The sequence below is a fragment of the Ornithorhynchus anatinus genome, chromosome 10 (genome assembly GCF_004115215.2).
Source record: "Ornithorhynchus anatinus isolate Pmale09 chromosome 10, mOrnAna1.pri.v4, whole genome shotgun sequence".
Taxonomy (NCBI): Eukaryota; Metazoa; Chordata; class Mammalia; order Monotremata; family Ornithorhynchidae; genus Ornithorhynchus; species Ornithorhynchus anatinus.
The window spans coordinates 10,106,950-10,125,524 of NC_041737.1; the positions used below are offsets into that span (position 1 = coordinate 10,106,950).

The window sequence follows — 18,575 nt, forward strand, 5'->3', positions numbered from 1 at the left end:
GAGAAAGGGAGAGAGGAAGGGAAAGGGCAGGAAGAGAAGGAGAAAGAGGGAGAGAAGTGGGGAAGGGAGGAGGAGAAAGGGGAAGGAGAAGGGACAAGAAGGGGAGAAAGAGAGGGAGAGGAGGGGAGGCAGGGGGAGAAAAGGAGAGAGAAGAAAGAGACCCAAAATGGAAACTCATTTTCCACCCAAGCTGAGAGGGTGGCACCCCCCCGGATATAGAACCTATAGGAAGAGGGACGACTGCCACCCCTATCTATATCCCCAACCCCGGAAAGCAGCAATGGCCGCCCGATGCTGGGAAGAGATCCCGGGAAATCCAAAAAGAGAAACATAGGATACAATCTCCCGGGCTGAGAACCTCTTGGGTTGATACCAATAGTGTCCAGGTGACAATCAAATACATGATTTTTTTTCTTGCAATAAACCCGGTTAAAAGCTAAAACTATTCTTGATGTGTCAGTGTGAAAGCCTCCTGCAGCTCTGGAAAGACCCAGGGTTGGAATAAAAAAAAAAGGTCCCCGGAGAAAAGAGGGATGAGAGGCGGCAGTGGGGTGATGGAGGAGGGAACGGTTTGTGATTCAGAATGATGGAAAACTAATTTCCGTCCGCTTCTAATGACTTTTTCTGCTCAGTCGTGCTGCAAGCTGCTCTCCCGGCCTGTCCCTTGGATGAACGTTGTTTCCATTCTGCTCCATCACTCCCTCAGTTTCACATCATTTCAGGGCTTTAATGACCCAGCATCCCCTGAGATCTTCCACAATCCTCCCTTCCTGAAATGCCCCGAACCCTCTGGCTCTTCTGGAAGCCTGACTAGCTGAGAAGGAATCATGATGAAAATTTCAAGTGACGGTACAGTTTGCATTCTGAAATGGAGCCCTGGCTTCAGGGCTTCATAAAAAATACAAGAGACCCTTCCTTGGCTTGATGTGCCCTGTATCTCAAGCTGGACCAAGTTCATAAATGATTTTATCCAGTGATCTCTGACTTTTGTTCCCTCTCTTGGGGTTCCCCTGTTGAGAAGGAGGAAGGGTGACCTTGGGCAAGTCACTTGAATTCTCTATGCTTCAGTTACCTCATCTGTAAAATGGGGATTAAAACTGTGAGCCCCAAACATGGCCTAGTGGTAAGAGCAAGGGCCTAGGAGTCAGAGGTCATGGGTTCTAATCCCGGCTCTGCCACATGCCTGCTGTGTGACCTTGGTTAAGTCACTCAACTTTTCTGTGCCTCAGTTACCTCTTCTGTAAAACGGGGATCAAGATTCCGTGTCCCATTAGGGGCAAGGACTGTGTCCCACTTGATTCTCTTGTATCTAACCCACCGCTTAGTGGAAAGAGCCTGGGCCTGGGAGTCAGAGGTTGTGGGTTCTAATCCCAGCTCCTCCACTCATCAGCTGTGTGACTTTGGGCAAGTCGCATAACTTCTTTGGGTCTCAGTTACCTTATCTGTAAAATGGGGATTAAGACTGTGAGCCCACATGGGACAAGCTGATTACCTTATATCTATTCTACCACTTAGAACAGTGCTTGGCACATAGTAAGCACTTAACAAATACCATCAGTATTATAATTATTAGTGAGTAAGGGTGCTCACTGCTTGATGCTGGGTGAGCAAGGCTGCTTAGTATTTGGTCCTGGGTGAACAAGGGTGCTCAGTGCTTGGTGATGGGTAAGCAGAGGTGCTTGGCACTGGGTGAGCAAAGGACCCTTGGTGTTGAGAGAGCAGGGATATTTTACCCTCCAAACGCTCCTGGCATAATAATAATAATAATAATACAGGTATTTATTAAGCACTTACTATGTGCCAAGCACTGTTCTAAACACTAGAGAAGATACGAGGTAATCAGGTTGTCCCACGTGGGGCTCACAGCCTTAATCCCCATCTTACAGAAGAGGTAACTCGGACCCAGAGAAGAGAACTGACTTGCCCCAAGTCACATAGCTGACAAGTGGCCGAGCCGGGATTAGAACCCAAGCCCACGCTCTTGCCACTAAGCCAGGCTTCTTACCTTCCAGGTCTCTTCGGCTTTCTCCCAGGGGGTGGGGAAGGAGGAGCAGTGGCTTGGAAAATGGCCTTCCGAGTAGCAGGAAGGAGAGAAAATCCCACCCAGGCCCGGAGTCCCGAAGAAAAGATGAGGAGAATTGCTGCGAACATGCTCCTGACCTCCCACCCACGTCCCACCCCTCCCTCACCTCTTTCCCTCCTTCCTCAACCCTGAAGAAGGGGTTGGTGCCATCCGACACGGTGAAGGTGAAGCGGTCTCTGAGCGAGTCGCTGCCGTCGTGCCTGTAGCTGACCCTGCTCTGGTAGATGTCCTCCATGGTGAAGGTGGTGGTCCGGCGAGAGAGCTGGCCGTCGCTGATGCGGTCGATTGTGCCGTGGCGTGGGGGCTGCACTATGGTGAAGGTGACCGACTCGGCCTGCCCGAGGGAAACCACAGAGGCGGGAAGTTGGTGGGAGACCCCGGTCAGGAAATACTCAGAGCGGGTAACCTGGTTCTTATTGCCCAGCTCTGACCTGACCAGGGAGAGGGGAGCACTGATAACTCTAATACCTAGTCTAGGGACTCCTGCCTCCCTTATAGGACTGGAAGCAGTCAAAGCTGCTTTGAGAAGCAGCGTGGCTCAGTGGCAAGAGCACGGGCTTTGGAGTCAGAGGTCATGAGTTCGAATCCCAGCTCGGCCACTTGTCAGCTGTGTGACTGCGGGCAAGTCACTTAACTTCTCTGTGCCTCGGTTACCTCATCTGTAAAATGGGGATTAAGACTGTGAGCCCCACGTGGGACAACCTGATTCCCCTGTGTCTACCCCAGCGCTTAGAACAGTGCTCTGCACATAGTAAGCGCTTAACAAATACCGTCATTATTAGAGCTGCATGGCGTAGTGGGTAGAGCCCGAGTTTGAGAGTCAGAGGTCATGGGTTCTAATCCCAGTTTCATCATTTATCTACGGTGTGACCTTGGGGAACTCACTTCACTTCTCTGAGCCTCAGTTACCTCATCTGTAAAAAGGGATTTAAGACTGTGAGCCCCACGAGAGACAGGGACTGGGTCCAACCCGATTTGCTTGTGTCTACTCCAGGGCTCAGAACAGGTCCTGGCACATAGTAAGCACTTAAATGCCATTATTATTATAATTATTCTTATTGAAACCCTGTATAGTGTTCTGCACATAGGACTCTCTCTGTAAATCCCAATGATTGACTAAACCTGAGCTATTAGAGACGCTCCTAGGGGGAGGGGGTGGAATGATCCAAGTCCTCATGAAGAAGAAGAAGGTTCAGGGAGAGCACTGATGGAAGGACTGGGAAAAGAAAGGTGACAGCCCAGAGGAAATGACCAGGACCTCAATTTTCCCAAGCCCTTGCCTGGTCAGGACTAGCCTGGGGTCTGAGGAGGAGGCTGACCATCTAGCCAGAGGGCAAAACTAGCCTGTAGGAAGGGAGCAAGGGTGGGTGACTGAAAGGTTTAGATTCCTTCAAAACAACCTTGTAAATGTTTCCTCCTCGGGTGGACGTCCGAGGGGGTAAACGAAGGAAGCGTCCCGTGAAATCTTTGCTCACTCACCCTAACCCAACCGCCCGGGCCTTGGGCCCCGAGGAACTCTGAGATTCCCCCCGCCGGGGGCCGAGGGGTGGGTTCGGGACTCACCTCTGTGTCCGCATCAACGGCCTTCAGCTCAAACTCCGAGATGGTTTTCCTCAGGCCCTCCTGCACCCGCATCCCCGGGCTGGTTACCACGGGCAGCGAGTCGTCCACGGGGTTGATGGAGATGTGGAACGTCTGACCCACCTACAATGAGGGAGGAATTGCAGGATCACCCTGCCAGCGTGGGGGAGGTGCCCCCCCGGGGCCAACCGGTCCCAGTGGAGTAAACAGAGACATCCGGGAGACCCTGACAAAGCCTCAATTTGGGGGTGAGTAGCCGAGCACTGTGGGGGGCATTTGGTGTGGGACTAGGTCACCAAGAAGCAGTATGGCCTAACAGAAAGAGCCCAGGTTTGGGAGCCAAATGACATTGCTTCTAATCCTGGCTCCACCACTTGCCTGCTGTGTGACCTTGGGAAAGTCACTTAACTTCTCCAGGCCTCAGTTCTCTCATTTGTAAAATGGGGATTAAGACAATGAACTCTATGTGGGACAAGGACTGGGTCCAATCCGGTTATCTGGTATGGACCCAGTGTTTAATACAATACCTGGCTGATAGTAAGCGCTTAACAAATACCATTAAAAAATAAAACAAAACAAAACCAAAAAAACCCCCCCACTAAAACATACATCATATTGAATAAGGTGTGACCTGGGGCAAGTCACTTTACTTTTCTGTGCCTCAGATCCCTCATCTGTAAAATGGGGAATCAATACCTATTCTCCCTCCTACTTAGACTGTGAGCCCCGTGTGGGATCTGATTATTTTGTATCTACCCCAACGCTTAGTACAGTGCCTGCTTAACAATTAAGCAGTGTGGTAACTCCTTAACAAATACCGCAAATATTATATTGAATGCCACACTGATTGTATTCCTTGGTGGAACTGGGGTAACTCCTGTGAGAACACTAACATAGTCCCACTTTCAAAACAATTCTATTCTGGCAGGTGTCACTCATTTGGAATAGTTTCATAGTAATAACAATAATAATAATTACGGGATTTATTAAGCACTTCCCATGTGCTAAGCACTAGGCCCTAGGGTAGATGCAAGATAATCAGATCGGACGCGATCCCTATACTAGATGGATCTCACAGTCTAAAGTACAGATGAGGTAACTGAGGCCCAGAGAAGTGAAATGACTTGCTCAAGGTCACCCAGCAGGATTAGAACCTAGGTCTCCTGACTCCCAGACCTGGGCTCTTTCCACGCTGCTTGACACACAAAATTTTCTGGAGTGGCTGGAGGTGGAGATGCAGGACAGAGGCGCTTTTCTGAGTGGCCAAAAGCCACGTGCCCCCCCCCCCCCCCGGCTGACCACATCCGTCTAGACGCCCTCCTCGAGCCTACAGGTGCGCCAGCTTCCATCCCGGCTGTGGCAGCGGGAGCAGGGAAAATCCGGCAGCATTTCCCAGAGAAGGAACAACCGGGTTCCAACGGACCAACTCTTCTCTTCGGGGACACACGCGGGGGCAACCACGCTCCTCGACACGGCTGCTGGGTCTCACCCTTCTAGGATATGTCCGTTCCCCAAAGAAATTGGGGAGAAAATCACGCCCCAGTCCCGCCCTCGAGAAACCCCTCATTGAGAGAAAGAGAGAGAGAGAGAGGGAGGCACCCAGATGTAGCCAGTGGCCTCACCTCGTTGGTGCCGTCAGAGACGGTGAAGCTGAAGGCATCAGCGTGGATCTCTGCAGTGCTGGTGTGGTGGTACTGGACCCCCCGAGAAGCCAGGTCGGCCTGAGTGAAGGAGTCGATCCGAGTGCCTAGCAGCAGGGGTGGAGGGAGAGGGAGTCAGCAAACAGGAAGAAGGGCGAGCTATCCCGGAGTGATCAATCGATGGTGTTTATTGAACACTGTCTTTGGGCAGAGCACTGTACTAAGCGCTTGAGAAAGCACAGTGCATTCAGAGTTGGTAAACGATTCTGGGGGCTTGTAGTCTTCTCAAGCAGAGTGGCCTAGAGCACGGCCCCGGGAGTCAGAAGGATCTGGGTTCTAAACCCGGCTCTGTTACTTGTCTGCTGTGTGACCTTTGGCAAGTCACTTCACTTCTCTGGGCCTCAGTTCCCTCCTCTGTAAAATGGGGATTGAGAATGTGAGCCCCATGTGGGACGGGGACTGTGTCCAACCCATCTTGCTTATATCCACCACAGTGCTTAGTACAGTGCCTGGCACATAGTAAGCGCTTAACAAATACCATAATTATTATTATTATTATTACTTGTCTGCTGTGCTACCTTGGACAAATCACTTCTCCTCTGCCGCCTCAGTTAACCCCATCTGTAAAATGGAGATTAAGACTGGGAGTCCCATGTGGGCCAGCGCTTAGTACAGTGTCTGACACACAGGGAGCGCTTAACAAATACTATTATTATTGTTAGTCTTCTCAAACTGAGCTCCAGAAGATTTCTGTGGGGGCCCCAGAGATGGGAGCTGTGAGAAGGGATTAGGGAGGGATCCGCGGTTGGGGAAGACACCCCAAACAGCAAGGCAGATGCTTCCGCTAACAACAGCTTTCCCTAGCCAAAGGGTCTGCCCGCTCCGCTTCTGTTGGCTGACCGCTGCTGACCCTTACAATGCGGGGTTGTATCACCTTGGCCCTCAATGAATCCTGCTCCTTCTACCCCGTCTCTTCCCTCAACTCAGGAGAAGAAGTAGGGGAAATGAGGGCTTAATAGGGGAAGACCTCTTGGAGGAGATAAGATTCTAGTAATCTCTCTTTAGATTCAGGTTTTCTTCATCTGTTGTCTCCCTCCATTGATGTAACCCAGAGAAGGGAGATTTGGGGAGTGAGGGTATTCACCTCGACCCCCAGCCCCACAGCTCTTATGAACATATCCTTATACTCTCCCATTTCCCCTCCCAGTCATAGATTTTAATATCCGTCTCCCACCTCTGGACTGCCAGCTCTTCGTGGGCAGCGATCACGACTACCAACTCCCAAGTGTTTAGTTCGGTGTTCTGTACACGGTAAGTGCTCAGTAAATACAGCGGATTGATTAATGGGTCGATTGATACCTGTAAAAGCATTAACTCGTGACCTACAAAGGGGACGTTGGTGCTGTTTATTTCAGCCAACTTGTGCTTGCTGCCCAGGCCTCCCTATGGCAGAGCGTGAGTTCGGACTACATTTCCTTCCCTTCCCGTTTCCGGAGCGAGAGCCGGCCGGGTCGGAGATGAAGAGTTACTGGGGGGTACCTGGCGAGGCGGAGTGCTCCAGGTGACCGAGCTGGGGCCGCTGGGTGATCCGATAGCGCAGCTTCTCGGGTCCGCTGTCCCGGTCGGTGGCCGAGAGCTGTAGGGTCGTGATGGTCTTCACGGAATTTTCATCCAAGACCAGTCCCTCGTTGGCTGTGATGGAGGGCGGCAGGTTGTCTTCTAGAAGCGTGGGGACCAAAGAGATGGCAAAGGAAACATGTTTAGTGGCTGAATCGTGACGACTGACAACATTTGCCACAGAGGGCCTTACCTAGCTCTTTTTTTTATGGTACCTGTTGAGCGCTTACTATGTGCCAGGCACTGTGTACTAAGCACAGGGGTAGATATACAATAATCAGGCTGTACACAGTCCCTGTCCCAGATGGAGCTCACAGTCTTAATCCCCATTTTACAGAGGAGGTAACTGAGGCACAAAGATGTGAAGTAACTTGCTTGTGTCACACAGAAGACAAGTGGTGGAGCCGGGATTAGAACTCAGGTCCTTCTGACTCCCAGGCCCATGCTCTATCCACTAGGCCATTCTGCTTCTCAATCAGTCCATCCAACACAACCACCCTGACCCCCAGCAAAGTGGATTCCTTCAGTGCAGTGGCCACCACCTCATTAATACAAATTCTGGGATGTCCCCAAAGATCCTGTGGAAGAAGCTGCTTTTACCCGGAACCCAACGTTCGCTTTTACCCAGAACTCTGATGGTGAAGTACTGGTCGACCAGCCGGCTGCCTTCACTGCCTTCCCCGTCGACCACGTCGAACTGAAAGCTGAATTCCCCTCCGGATTCTCCTCCCGGGTGACTGTATTCCACCAGCCCTGGGGACAAAAAGAGCCAACGAGCCGTGCGGAGCTTACTTCACATCCCTCCTGAAAGGGCGCGGGTGTCTCGCCTGCCTTTTCGCCACAGGCTCAGGGATTATGTGCATCTTCCTTCGAGTCCCAACCCCAGCGCCTTCCGTTGCAGGTGAAGTTGGGCTCGTTCAACCCTGAGTTAAGCCCTGGCTGCTGGGACTTTGGCTTTCAGAACACTGGTCGTAAAGGGGAGGGGATGGAAGGAAAATGCCCTTTATTATGGTATTTGAGTGCTTATTATGTTGTGCCAGGTACTGTACTAAGCGCTGGAGTGGATACAAGCAAATTGGGTTGGGCACAGTCCCCGTCCCATGTGGGGTTCCCAGTCTCGATCCCCACTTTACAGATGAGGTCACTGAGGCCCAGAGAAGTCAATTGACTTGCCCAAGGTCACACTGCAGACATGTGGCAAGGCTGGGATTAGAACCCAGGTCCTTCTGATTCCCAGGCCCATGCTCTATCCACTCAGCAACGCTGCTTCTCTGTGGCTACTAGCCAGGGTTCTTGGAGGAACTGGGAAGAGGCCTTGGCGGAAAGCTCAGATGCCCATTTCAACCGTTCCATTGTGCCGCTCTACCGTCTCCGCCTCACACCCCACCCCTGACTCCCGCCGTCCCCCTCACCGTTGCTGACGTCAGCCTGGGTGAAGCTCCGGACGGGCCCGTGGGCCGAGACCTGCACCGGCTCGCCCCTCTGAGTCATCTGCAGGTGGCCCACGCTGGGGTCCTTCTTCACGACGTATCTGACGCGCAGACCCCCGGAATCCTTGTCGGTCACGTGCAAATGCTGCTCCGTGATGCGCGCCGTGGAACCTGAGAGAGACGTTCTCGGTCATGCACTAGACGACGCCTGGGCGACCCTCTCCGGGGACGGTGGCCACGTTAGCCCGACGCCCGTGTGCCTCGGGGCGCCATGTCTCCTCTGCCCCCTTCCGCAGAGTAGCCGACCAAGGGCTAACCACCACACTTCCATGATCCACCCCTTTCTCTCCATTCCAATTGCTACCGCGCCAGTCCGACCACTTCTCACATCCCAATTCGACTACTGCATCAGCCTCCTCACAGATCTCCCAGCCCCTCCCCTCTCCAGTCCATATTTCCCTCCGCTGCCCGGGTCATCTTTCTAATGACCTGAGGACTCCACCTCTTAAAAACACCAATGCACGACTGAAAGAAAGAACGGAAGAACCTGCTGGAAGCTGCAGGGCCTGGTTCTGGGCCAAGTGGAGGAGTTGGCTCTCGGGCAGGTGTAGGTGGATCTCCATCCTTCCGGTCTCAGTGTGGAGGCCGTCGGTGACGGAGAAGTGGAACTCGTCAGCGGAGGCAGCGGGGAGGTCCGGCGTGTACCCCAGCAGTCCGTCCACGACATCCCGGTAGGAAAAGGAGGTCCCCCGGGACAGGACCCGCCCATCCGCTAAGGCTCCCGCCTGTTGCTCCTTCCGATAGAGACGCCCTGAAGAGCGAGACACAGGGGGACACAGACTCAGGAATCATAACCCTCTTGTGAGCAGGGAACGTGCTTACCGACTCTGTTAAACTCGCTTCCATACGTATCCTTATACTCTCCCATTTCCCCTATTGGTAATGTCTGTCTTCCCCTCTAGAGTGAAGGCATGGAATTGAGGGCCCGGGGGGGGCCTCAGAGAGAAGACGGGGGGTGTTGGGCTTGGGCGGGTCTCCGCGTTGTCGCTCCAGGGCCTCCCTCTCGGAGAGAAAGCCCAGTCTTGACTGAGGAGTTTGAAATCCCTAATGAGAAATTCCCAGACCCTACCCACAGAGTCGATCTCCCCCAGGATCTTCTTGCAGGGCCGAAACCTCTCGGGGACTTTCCCACAGGGCTTCCCCCTGCTCCCTTCACTCCCTGGGCCTTAATAATAATAATAATAATAATAATGATAATAATAATTGTGGTATTTGTTAAGCACTTGCTACATGCCAGGCACTGTACTAAGCACTGGGGTGGATACAAGCAAATCGGGTTGGACTCGGTCCCTGTCCCACAGTCCCTCACAGTTTCAATCCCCATTTTACAGATGATGTAACTGAGGCCCAGGGAAGCGAAGTGACTTGCCCAAGGTCACACAGCAGACAAGTGGGAGAGCCGGTATTAGAACCCATGACGTTCTGACTCCCAAGCCAGAACTCTCTATCCACTAAGGCACATTGTTCGGGGCCAAGCCCCCAGGGGCTTCTCACAGGACTGATCCTCTCAGGACTTTCCCACAAGGCCGATTCCCCACGTGAACTCCTACCGTGCTCGGGCTCTCTGATGAGAACGAAAATCAACTGGTCGTCGGGAGTGTCCAGGTCTCGCAGGCCGATGGACGTGTTTTGGATCAGCGCTCCTGAGCTGGCCCACACCTGGACGGGCTGCAGGGTCAGCGTGGGAGACCTGTCGCTCTTCCTCTGCAATGGTCAGCAGTCGATTCATCTCATATATACACACACACACACACACACACACACACACAAATATACCCCACACGCACTCAGCAGGTACCTACTGCCCTGAATAGGGCAAGGCTGATGTCACCAACCGGGACATCTGTTCTCCCTGGACTGATCCTGACTCTATAATACAAGGAAGATGGTTTGGGAAACAAACATTCCCAATCTAGGCAAATGGGCACACTCATGGCACCTCAGATGAAACCTGTGAGATCCAGTTGAGTTCACAGGCACTTTGGGAAACCCCCTTTCTGCTTGGACCTCGGGCACCGTACCCCACGTTGGCAGTATCGGCCAGACAGCCTGTCTCTTGGGCTCATGCTGCGTATCTGGTCGGCACACCACATACCCTGCCCAGGACACACTTTCGGGCCACAGAGCATTTCCTTGGAAACCCACAAAATCTTCCATAAGTCTCATATGCCAGGGGAAGTGTCTGTGCTCTGAATGTCCAAAGCCCATCCAGACCAGGATTGCCCTTCCTTTGTGTCCAGCTCCAGAGACTGGGGTTCCTAGTGGATCTGGTGTGGCCTGGATTCTGGAGCCCAATCCGGGCCAGGGGCTTGCCATCCCTGAACGGGGACACTATGCTCACTGGGTTTCTCCGAACTCCGAATCCCAGGCTCCCGATTTACTTCTTGATTTCCCTGCGTCTCCAGCTCAGAAACTCTGCAACTGCTTCAACCTGGCAGCCAGGGCCCTCCCCGCCCCACGTGACCCCATCCCCTGGCCACACCCCCCAAAACCCCCCAAAGGGGGCTCCTTAAGGGGAAGCTAGTAGCAGCCCTCCAACGGCATCCCTGAGCGCTGGACCAGACTTCTGCTTGATGTACCTGAATGGTGATGTTCACAGTGTGGATCTCGGCCTGGAGGGAGCCATTGCTGACGTAGAAGCTGAAGGCATCATGGGTCGGCTCGGTGAGCTCGTGGATGCTCTGGAAGTAGTAAACGTGGTGCTCTTCGATGTCCCGGACGAGGAACGATGCCAACCTGCCCCCGCTGCCTTCGGGCCCAAAGCGCCCTCCTGTAAACAGAGGTTTCTTGGATTTCCTGCTTTGCGCTCAGGGATTCGGTCCCGCGTTTCCCTAGGGAGGGGAGGGGGTTCTCTCCTGGTCAGAGCTGGGTTTAGGACAGGAGGAGCCACAGTCCCCTTGATGATAATGATGATGATGATGATGATAAATAGTAATAATAACGATATTTGTTAAATGCTTACAATGTGCCAAGGACTATACTAAGTGCTACATTAGACACAAGATAATCAGGTCCCACATGGGGCTCACGTTCTATAATACTAATAATGATGGTATTTGTTAAGCGCTTACTATGTGCCAAGTACTGTTCTATGCGCTGGCTGGCTTACAGTCTTAATCCCCATTTTACAGATGAGGTAACGGAGGCACAGAGAAGTTAAGTGACTTGCCCATAGTCACACAGCTGATAAGTGGCAGACAGCTGATAAGTGGCAGTTCTAAGTAGGAGAGAACAGGCATCGAATTCTCACTTTACACACAGAAAGCGCTCAATAAATACGACTGAATGAATGAATGTGGGAACTGAGGCACAGAAAACTTAAGTGACTTGCCAAGAGAGCTGAGCCGCCCCCAACCGCTGGGAAACAGGAGTGGGACCCCTCTGACCAACTCCTCCCCGGAATTGCTTTCCCGACCCAGCTTCCTTCCCGGTCAGTGGCTAGGGTGAGTACCGCCGGAAACCCCAGAGAAAGATGATAACCAAAGGGACCGTCAGGAACACCCGATACCTGTGCGGGTGTTCTCGATGCAGCCGAATTTCGGGGGAGAACTGATGGTCACTGCCGCACCATCTGGCATGGGGTCGGAGTCGGTGGCAAAGAAATGATGAAAGGTCAGCGGGGCTCTCCCGCCCTCGTCCACCTGAGAAAATAATGGGAGAAAAGGGGTTAGCGGTAAAGTGAAGGGGCTGGAAGACCACTCACTGGCCTGTTGGTCATCCTGACCCTGGACCAGTCTCTCTAGACTGTAAGCTCGTTATGGGCAGGGAATGTGTCTGTTTTATTGTTACCCTGTTTTCTCCAAAGCGCTTAGTACAGTGCTCCACACACAGTAAACACTCAATAAATACAATTGAATGCATTGAATGAATCCTGCCATATGTTCTGCGGCTCTCAGAGACCCTGATTCAGCCACTGGTGGTCCCCCCGACCCCGGCAATTCCATGGCTGGATCCCCAAAGATCTGGTAGTAAAAAGGCAGGCCCCACCCCATTCGGCCAACCTGGGCCCTGCCTACCAAGACTGTGCCCACTTTCAGGGCGAGCCCTCTGGGCCTCGTTCACTTCACTAAGGAAAGCTAAAAGAGTGGAAGTATGAAGGGTAGGGGGACTGGGGAGGATGAAATAGTAGAGGTGTGACAGGGTAGGGTGAAAAATTGAGCTGTAAAAGGGGAAACTGAAACAGTGGAAGCGTGAAGGGGGAGGATGAAATGTTAGAGGTGTGAAGAGAGAAGTTGAAATAGTGGAGGGGTGAAAGGGAAGCTGAAATAGTGGAGGTTATGAAGGGGAGGCTGAAATAGTGGAGGTGTGAAGGTAGGCTGATAGAGTGGAGGTATAAAAGAGGGAGGCTGAAAAAATGAATCTGTGAAGGGAGAAGCTGAAATAGGGGATCTGTGAAGGGGTAAGTTGAAATGGTGGAGCTGTGGAAGGGGAAGCGGACATAGTGGAGGTCTAAAAGGGGGAGGCTGAAATAGTGAAGGTGTGAAGGGGAGGCTAAAACAGTGAGGGTGTGAAGGGGGAGGAAGAAAGAGTAGAGCTGTGAAGGAGGGAAACTGAAATAGTCTTGGTGTGAAGGGAGAGCCTAAAAATGGAAGTGGAATTCTGAAGGTGGAGGAGGTGTGAAGCAGGTGGAGAAAGTGGAGGTGTAAAACGGGAAGGCTGAAATAGAGGAGCTGTGAAAGGCAGCAGCCTCACAACCTCCAGGCCAGGTCGGTGAGAGGGAAGGAGGATGTCGTCAGCCCCCCTGCACGTCCGCGAGCGGCTTACGGTGACGAGGTCCGCAAACGTGAGGACGGGAGGCTGCTTCTGGCCCGGCACGATGGTGATGGTGAGGACCTGGTCGTCCAGCTGGCCGTGGGTGGCGGCGACTGAGAAGCGGAAGCTGTCGGTGGCGGGATGGCCATCCGTCTCAAAACCAGTCCAGTACCTGGGTGGACCAAACAAGAATCTGGAAAGTGAGAGGCCGGGCAGGAAAGAGGATCTGTGGGTCGGGTCTGGGCCCAGGAAATGCGTCCGGGGTTAGGCTAGGAACTGGGCGGGCCACTCGCCTTATGTGAGCAAGGCCAAGGTGGTCCGATAGGGGTGGAGGAGCACCCCAGCTGACTGCTCCAGAAAAAGAGAAGGTCTACAGTTCACCCTGCTGCCTACCTGCTCTGTCGAGGACTGAGCGGCAGACTGCCAGGCGGGAGGGGGAACAGTCTGTTCATGCCATGGAGCTCCTAGGACAAATAAGTCTCCCCTCCCCAGCCCGCTCCTCCCTCCCATTTTCCACAATTGGCCAATAGTGGCGACTCCAAGCAGGGACAGGGTCATACAAGAGGAGGGAGAGCTGGGCCCCTGAAATTGAGCAGAGTCCTCATTTTCCACATCCCCATCTCTTCCTCTCCAGAAGCTTCAGAAACTAATCAATCCAGCAATGCCTTTCTATTTTTTTAAACGGCATTTAAGTGCTTACATGTGCCAGGCACTGTACTAAGCATTGGTGTAGATACAACGTGGCTCAGTGGAAACAGCACGGGCTTTGGAGTCAGAGGTCATGGGTTCGAATCCAAGCTCTGCCACTTGTCAGCTGTGTGACTGTGGGCAAGTCACTTAACTTCTCTGGGCCTCAGTGACCTCATCTGTAAAATGGGGATTAAGACTGTGAGCCCCACGTGGGACAACCTGATTCCCCTGTGTCTACCCCAGCGCTTAGAACAGTGCTCTACACATAGTAAGCACTTAACAAATACCAACATTATTATACAAGGTAATCAGTTTGGACATTGGTCATGCCCTATGAGGGGTGGTTCATGGTCTTAATCTCCATTTTATTGATGAGGTAACAGGCAGAGAGAGGTGGTGACTTTTTCTTATGGTATTTGCTAAGCGCTTACTAGTTAGGTGCCAGGCCCTGTTCTGAGTGCCGGGGTAGATACAAGTTGGACACAGCCCCGTCCCACACGAGACTCACAGCCTTAATCCTCATTTTACTGATGAGGCAACTGAGGCACAGGGAGGTGAAGTGACTTGCCCAAGATCCCATAGCAGACAAGTGGTGGAGCCAGGATTGGAACCCATGTCTTCTGTCTCCCAGGCCCGTGCTCTTTCCCCTAGGCCGTGCTGCTTCTCATTGTTCCCCCACCATCCCCGCAGACTCTGGGCCCTGCCCACCCAAGGATCAGAAAGGGCTGGAGGAAAAGGGCGGCTGCAGCCAACAGGAAGTCTGAGCAGACACCCGGTGGGCCTGAGGCTTACCTGATGCTGTGGCTGTTGACGTCTTCCATGGTGAAGCTGGAAGCCTGGGAGAGCTCTTCCACCTCCAGCCCCGCTGTCCTGGTGAGGGTGCCGAGCAGAGGCACAGCCGCACACTGGATCCGGACCTCGGAGTCGGGGGAAGAGCCAGCCTGGGCGACCGAGGCAAACAGTCAAAAAACACCGAGGTCTCCCCGGACCGTCGATAAGAAACAGCCCCACGTGAATCCTTCCCTTCCAAAGTCGCCTTGTGTTTCACATTTTCGTTCAATAGTATTTATTGAGCGCTTACTATGTGCAGAGCACTGTACTAAGCGCTTGGAATGGACAAATCGGCAACAGATACAGTCCCTGCTCATTGACGGGCTTACATTTTGCACCCGGTGCTGCCTTGTTGGGAGTTCGGCCTTTCCAGGCTGCTGCCCTGAAACATCCCACATCCATCTCCCGAGGCCGGCTCCAAGGCTGGAGGGGCAGGCCGGAGAGAACCAAGGGGAACCCACAGTCTGCTGAGAGCCTTGCTACGATTGAGAGGTGCAAACCAAGACCCCCAGGAAGAACTAAAGGGGGTAGACCTCCGGGCGGGGCAGCTCATGCTGTGATTTGGGCAGTGTTGTCCCAGGAGGAGCCGGCTACCAACCCCCAGGAGCCGCCAAGGACCCCTACCAGGGGAGAGGCGATGAGGGGACGTTCCCACCCATCCTCAGTGACAGAACCAGCAGATTTTCTCAGGGTTCTTCTAATGCCTCTGGGAGCCCAATCACAGACAGCCCCAGGGACAAGATGCAGATAATGATGAATAATACCGATGGTGTTTAGTGCTTACCATGTGTCAAGCACTGTTTTAAGTGCTGGGATAGATGCAAATTAATCATTTGTGGACCAAGTCCAGGTCCCATATGGGGTTCACAATCTTAATCCTCATTTTACAGATGAGGTAACTGAGGCCCAGAGAAGTCACGTGACTTGCCCGAAGCCACACAGCCGACGAGTGCCGGAGCCGGGTTTAGAACCCAGGTCCTTCCAACTCCCAAGCCCGTACTCTATCCACTATATCTCACTGCTTCGTGCCCTCTGGAGGTTGGAGTGCCACCACCCTGTCGCTACTAGAGCTCCCCTAAGTCCTGAGGGGGGAAGGCCCCTCCGGCTTTCCCAAATCTGGCAGCCCCCGATGGCAGCTCTCCCCCACCCCGCCTCTCTCACTGGCCCAGAGCTCTTGGCAGGAAACGCTAGTCTCCAAGTTGTTCTTCCCAGCCCAAGCCTGACCAAGAGGGGCTTGTGAGAAGGCCAAGCGCATGGAACTTACCTCATAAGCAAGATGTGACCTAGTGAGGACAACAGAACTCCTACTAGCCACAGTGATGGTCAGCGTGGAGCCGGCTGCCAGCCTTGGACTGCTGCTGCCAGGCACGGAGACCTGAACTCTCACGACTGTGGTTGCCCGGGTGAGGCCTCCGGTGACTGAGATCTCCAGACTGTCTTCTGGGGCCGAGGAGCCATCGTGCCCGTAGAGCACAGCCTGCCGGACCACATCCTCGTACGTGAAGATATCGCCTTCCGGGAAACCAAGATGCAGTTTACTTCTGGGAATCACGCTTGTGATTCTCACCGTGCCTCATTCTTGCCTCTCTCCCGGTGACCGTTTGCTCGCTCCCTCCCTTCTGCCTGGAACATCCTCCCCCTTCACATCCGGCAGGCCGTTGCTCTCCCCATCTTCATTGCCCTTCTAGAAGCTCACCTCCTCCAGGTGGCCTCCCCTGATTAGCCTTTCATCTCTCCACCCTATTTCCACCCTCTATGGCCATTTCAACACTTCTGTGCCACCAAAGCATTCCCCCTAGTAGCACTGATGTTCGGATCTTTATACTCTGGTCTTCTTCCGGCCTGTAATTTATTGTAATGTCTGCCTCCCTCACTAGATTGTAAGCTTCTCAAGGACAGGGGTCATGTCTACTAACTTTATTGTACTTTCCCAAGTGCTTGATACAATGTTCTGCACAGAGTAAGTGCTCGGTCAATACTACTGATCGATCGATCGCACAGCTTTTTTCCAAGTCCGTCAATCAGTCAATCATTTGTATTTATTGAGCACTTACTACGTGCAGAGCACTATACTGACAAAGCACTTGGGAGAGTACAATACAGTGGACACTATGCCTGCCCACAACAAGCTTAGGAGGAGATAGGCATTAATACAAATGAATGACAGATATGTACATAAATGATGTGGGGCCTGGAGGGGGGATGAAAAAAGGGAGCTAGTCAGGGTGATGCAGAAGGGAGAAGAGGAAAGGAAGGCTTAGTCGGGGAAGGCCTCTTGAAGGAGATGTGCCTTCACTATGGCTTTGAAAGTTGGGGAAAGTAGTTGCCTGTTCAAAGATCCTAATGCTCTTGAAACCTGCCTTTCCTGGGAGAAACTTTTGAGATGACTGGTAAGGCACACTTTGGGCCCGAGCATTGCACCATGGATTAATGCTCTTCCCCCAAAGGTTGGGGCGTTTGGGGGGTGGAGAGTGAGGTCAGGTCATATTCTTTCCCGACCTGTTTCCTTCCTTGCTGGGGAGTCCCTTTCTCACACCGAATGGCACAACTGTTGGACAGGATAAAATACCATTTTCCCAGCATTCCTTCAACGTGCTTGCAATCTGTACCTGTTCTGAGGTTCCCGTTACAGTCTACCTGAGGATCCTCAGACCAGACATATTACCATAGCCCCATTGGAAACCCCAGTGACTAGAAACACGAGGAAACATGTTACCAAAAGGGATGGAGGCCTCCATCCCTACTTTTCCCTACTAGCCCAACTGTAGAAACATGAGGCCAGCGGGATCAGAAACAGGCCCTCTGGGCTCACAGAGAGGTTCATTCATTCAATCGTATTTATTGAGAGCTTACGTCAAAGGCACTTTACGAGCACAGAGCACCGATCCTGAGGAGGGGAGGCGATGGGACACATCCTAGGGTTTTAGAAGAGCACTAAGCTATTTTGACTTTTAGTACTAATGGAAGAAGGACACAACCCACCTTTACCAGCAGGATGGTGTTAATCTTTAATAATAATAATAATAATAATAACAATTATAGTGGCATTTGTGGTATTTATATCTGGGACAGATCCAAGTCTGATCAGATCATACACTATCCCTAGCCCACACGGGGCTCACAGTGTAATGGAGAGGGAGAACGGGTGTTTTATCCCCACTGTACAGATGATGGAACTGGGGCACAGAGAAGTCGAGCGGCTTGCCCAAGGTTGCCCAGTAGGCAGGAGGAGAGACCTACCTGCTTCCAGGGGGCCTTGGAACCCAGCTGTGTACTTCAGGAGTCCACCGTGGAGAGGAGGTTTCACCAGCTCAAAGACGAGGTCTCCAGGAGCCAGCTCTGCCTCGCTCCCTGCCAGCTGAATTCCTGTGGCCATGGGATGAGGGGGAAAGGAGAGTGGAAAAATGCCTGTTAAACATTCCCTCACTATCAGTCGGTCCCAGTAGGCCGGGGCCCATGCGATTCTCAGGACGATGCTGTTCCCAATGCCACAGCTTTCCCCTTCAGCTTGGGAGCACTCCTTCTCCCTTCATATTTGACAGTCCACCATTCACCCCATCTTCAAAATCCTCTCAAAATCACAACTCTTCCAAGGGGCCTTCCTTAAGCCCCCATTTCTCCTATCCGCCTTCCCCTTTGTATTGCTTATGCACTTACCTGAGTACCCCTTAAGCACTTTGATACGCACCCCAGCTCCACAGCACTTACGTACATAGTCTTATACTCTATCATTTCCCCTATTCCTAATCTATTTTAATGCTTGTCTCCCCCCGACAGACTATAAGCTCCTGAGGGCAGGGACTGCATCTACTCTGTTGTACTTTTCCCAAGCGCTTGTGCTCTGCACAAAGTAAGCACTCAAACACTACTGATTGATTGATTGATTCAAAT

The 18,575-nt window shown here is 52.6% G+C and overlaps 1 protein-coding gene across 2 annotated transcripts in view; it reads right to left on the bottom strand.

Annotated features, from left to right (window-relative positions):
* The window catches only part of FRAS1 (Fraser extracellular matrix complex subunit 1), a 156,294-nt gene that overhangs the window by 42,176 nt on the left and 95,543 nt on the right, over window positions 1-18,575 (bottom strand). Inside the window, exons 38-51 of one of the 2 annotated variants that reach the window (XM_029073328.1) lie at window positions 17,925-18,050; window positions 15,949-16,196; window positions 14,646-14,794; window positions 13,176-13,335; window positions 11,920-12,052; window positions 10,991-11,181; window positions 9,962-10,115; window positions 8,899-9,162; window positions 8,334-8,522; window positions 7,546-7,674; window positions 6,844-7,020; window positions 5,287-5,411; window positions 3,647-3,787; window positions 2,190-2,417 (exon numbers count right to left, since the gene is read on the bottom strand). In XM_029073328.1, the coding sequence (XP_028929161.1) occupies window positions 2,190-2,417; window positions 3,647-3,787; window positions 5,287-5,411; window positions 6,844-7,020; window positions 7,546-7,674; window positions 8,334-8,522; window positions 8,899-9,162; window positions 9,962-10,115; window positions 10,991-11,181; window positions 11,920-12,052; window positions 13,176-13,335; window positions 14,646-14,794; window positions 15,949-16,196; window positions 17,925-18,050 (2,414 nt within the window). Of the gene's footprint in view, window positions 1-2,189; window positions 2,418-3,646; window positions 3,788-5,286; window positions 5,412-6,843; window positions 7,024-7,545; window positions 7,675-8,333; window positions 8,523-8,898; window positions 9,163-9,961; window positions 10,116-10,990; window positions 11,182-11,919; window positions 12,053-13,175; window positions 13,336-14,645; window positions 14,795-15,948; window positions 16,197-17,924; window positions 18,051-18,575 lie in introns of both variants that reach the window. The other variant, XM_029073326.1, reaches the window with a different exon arrangement.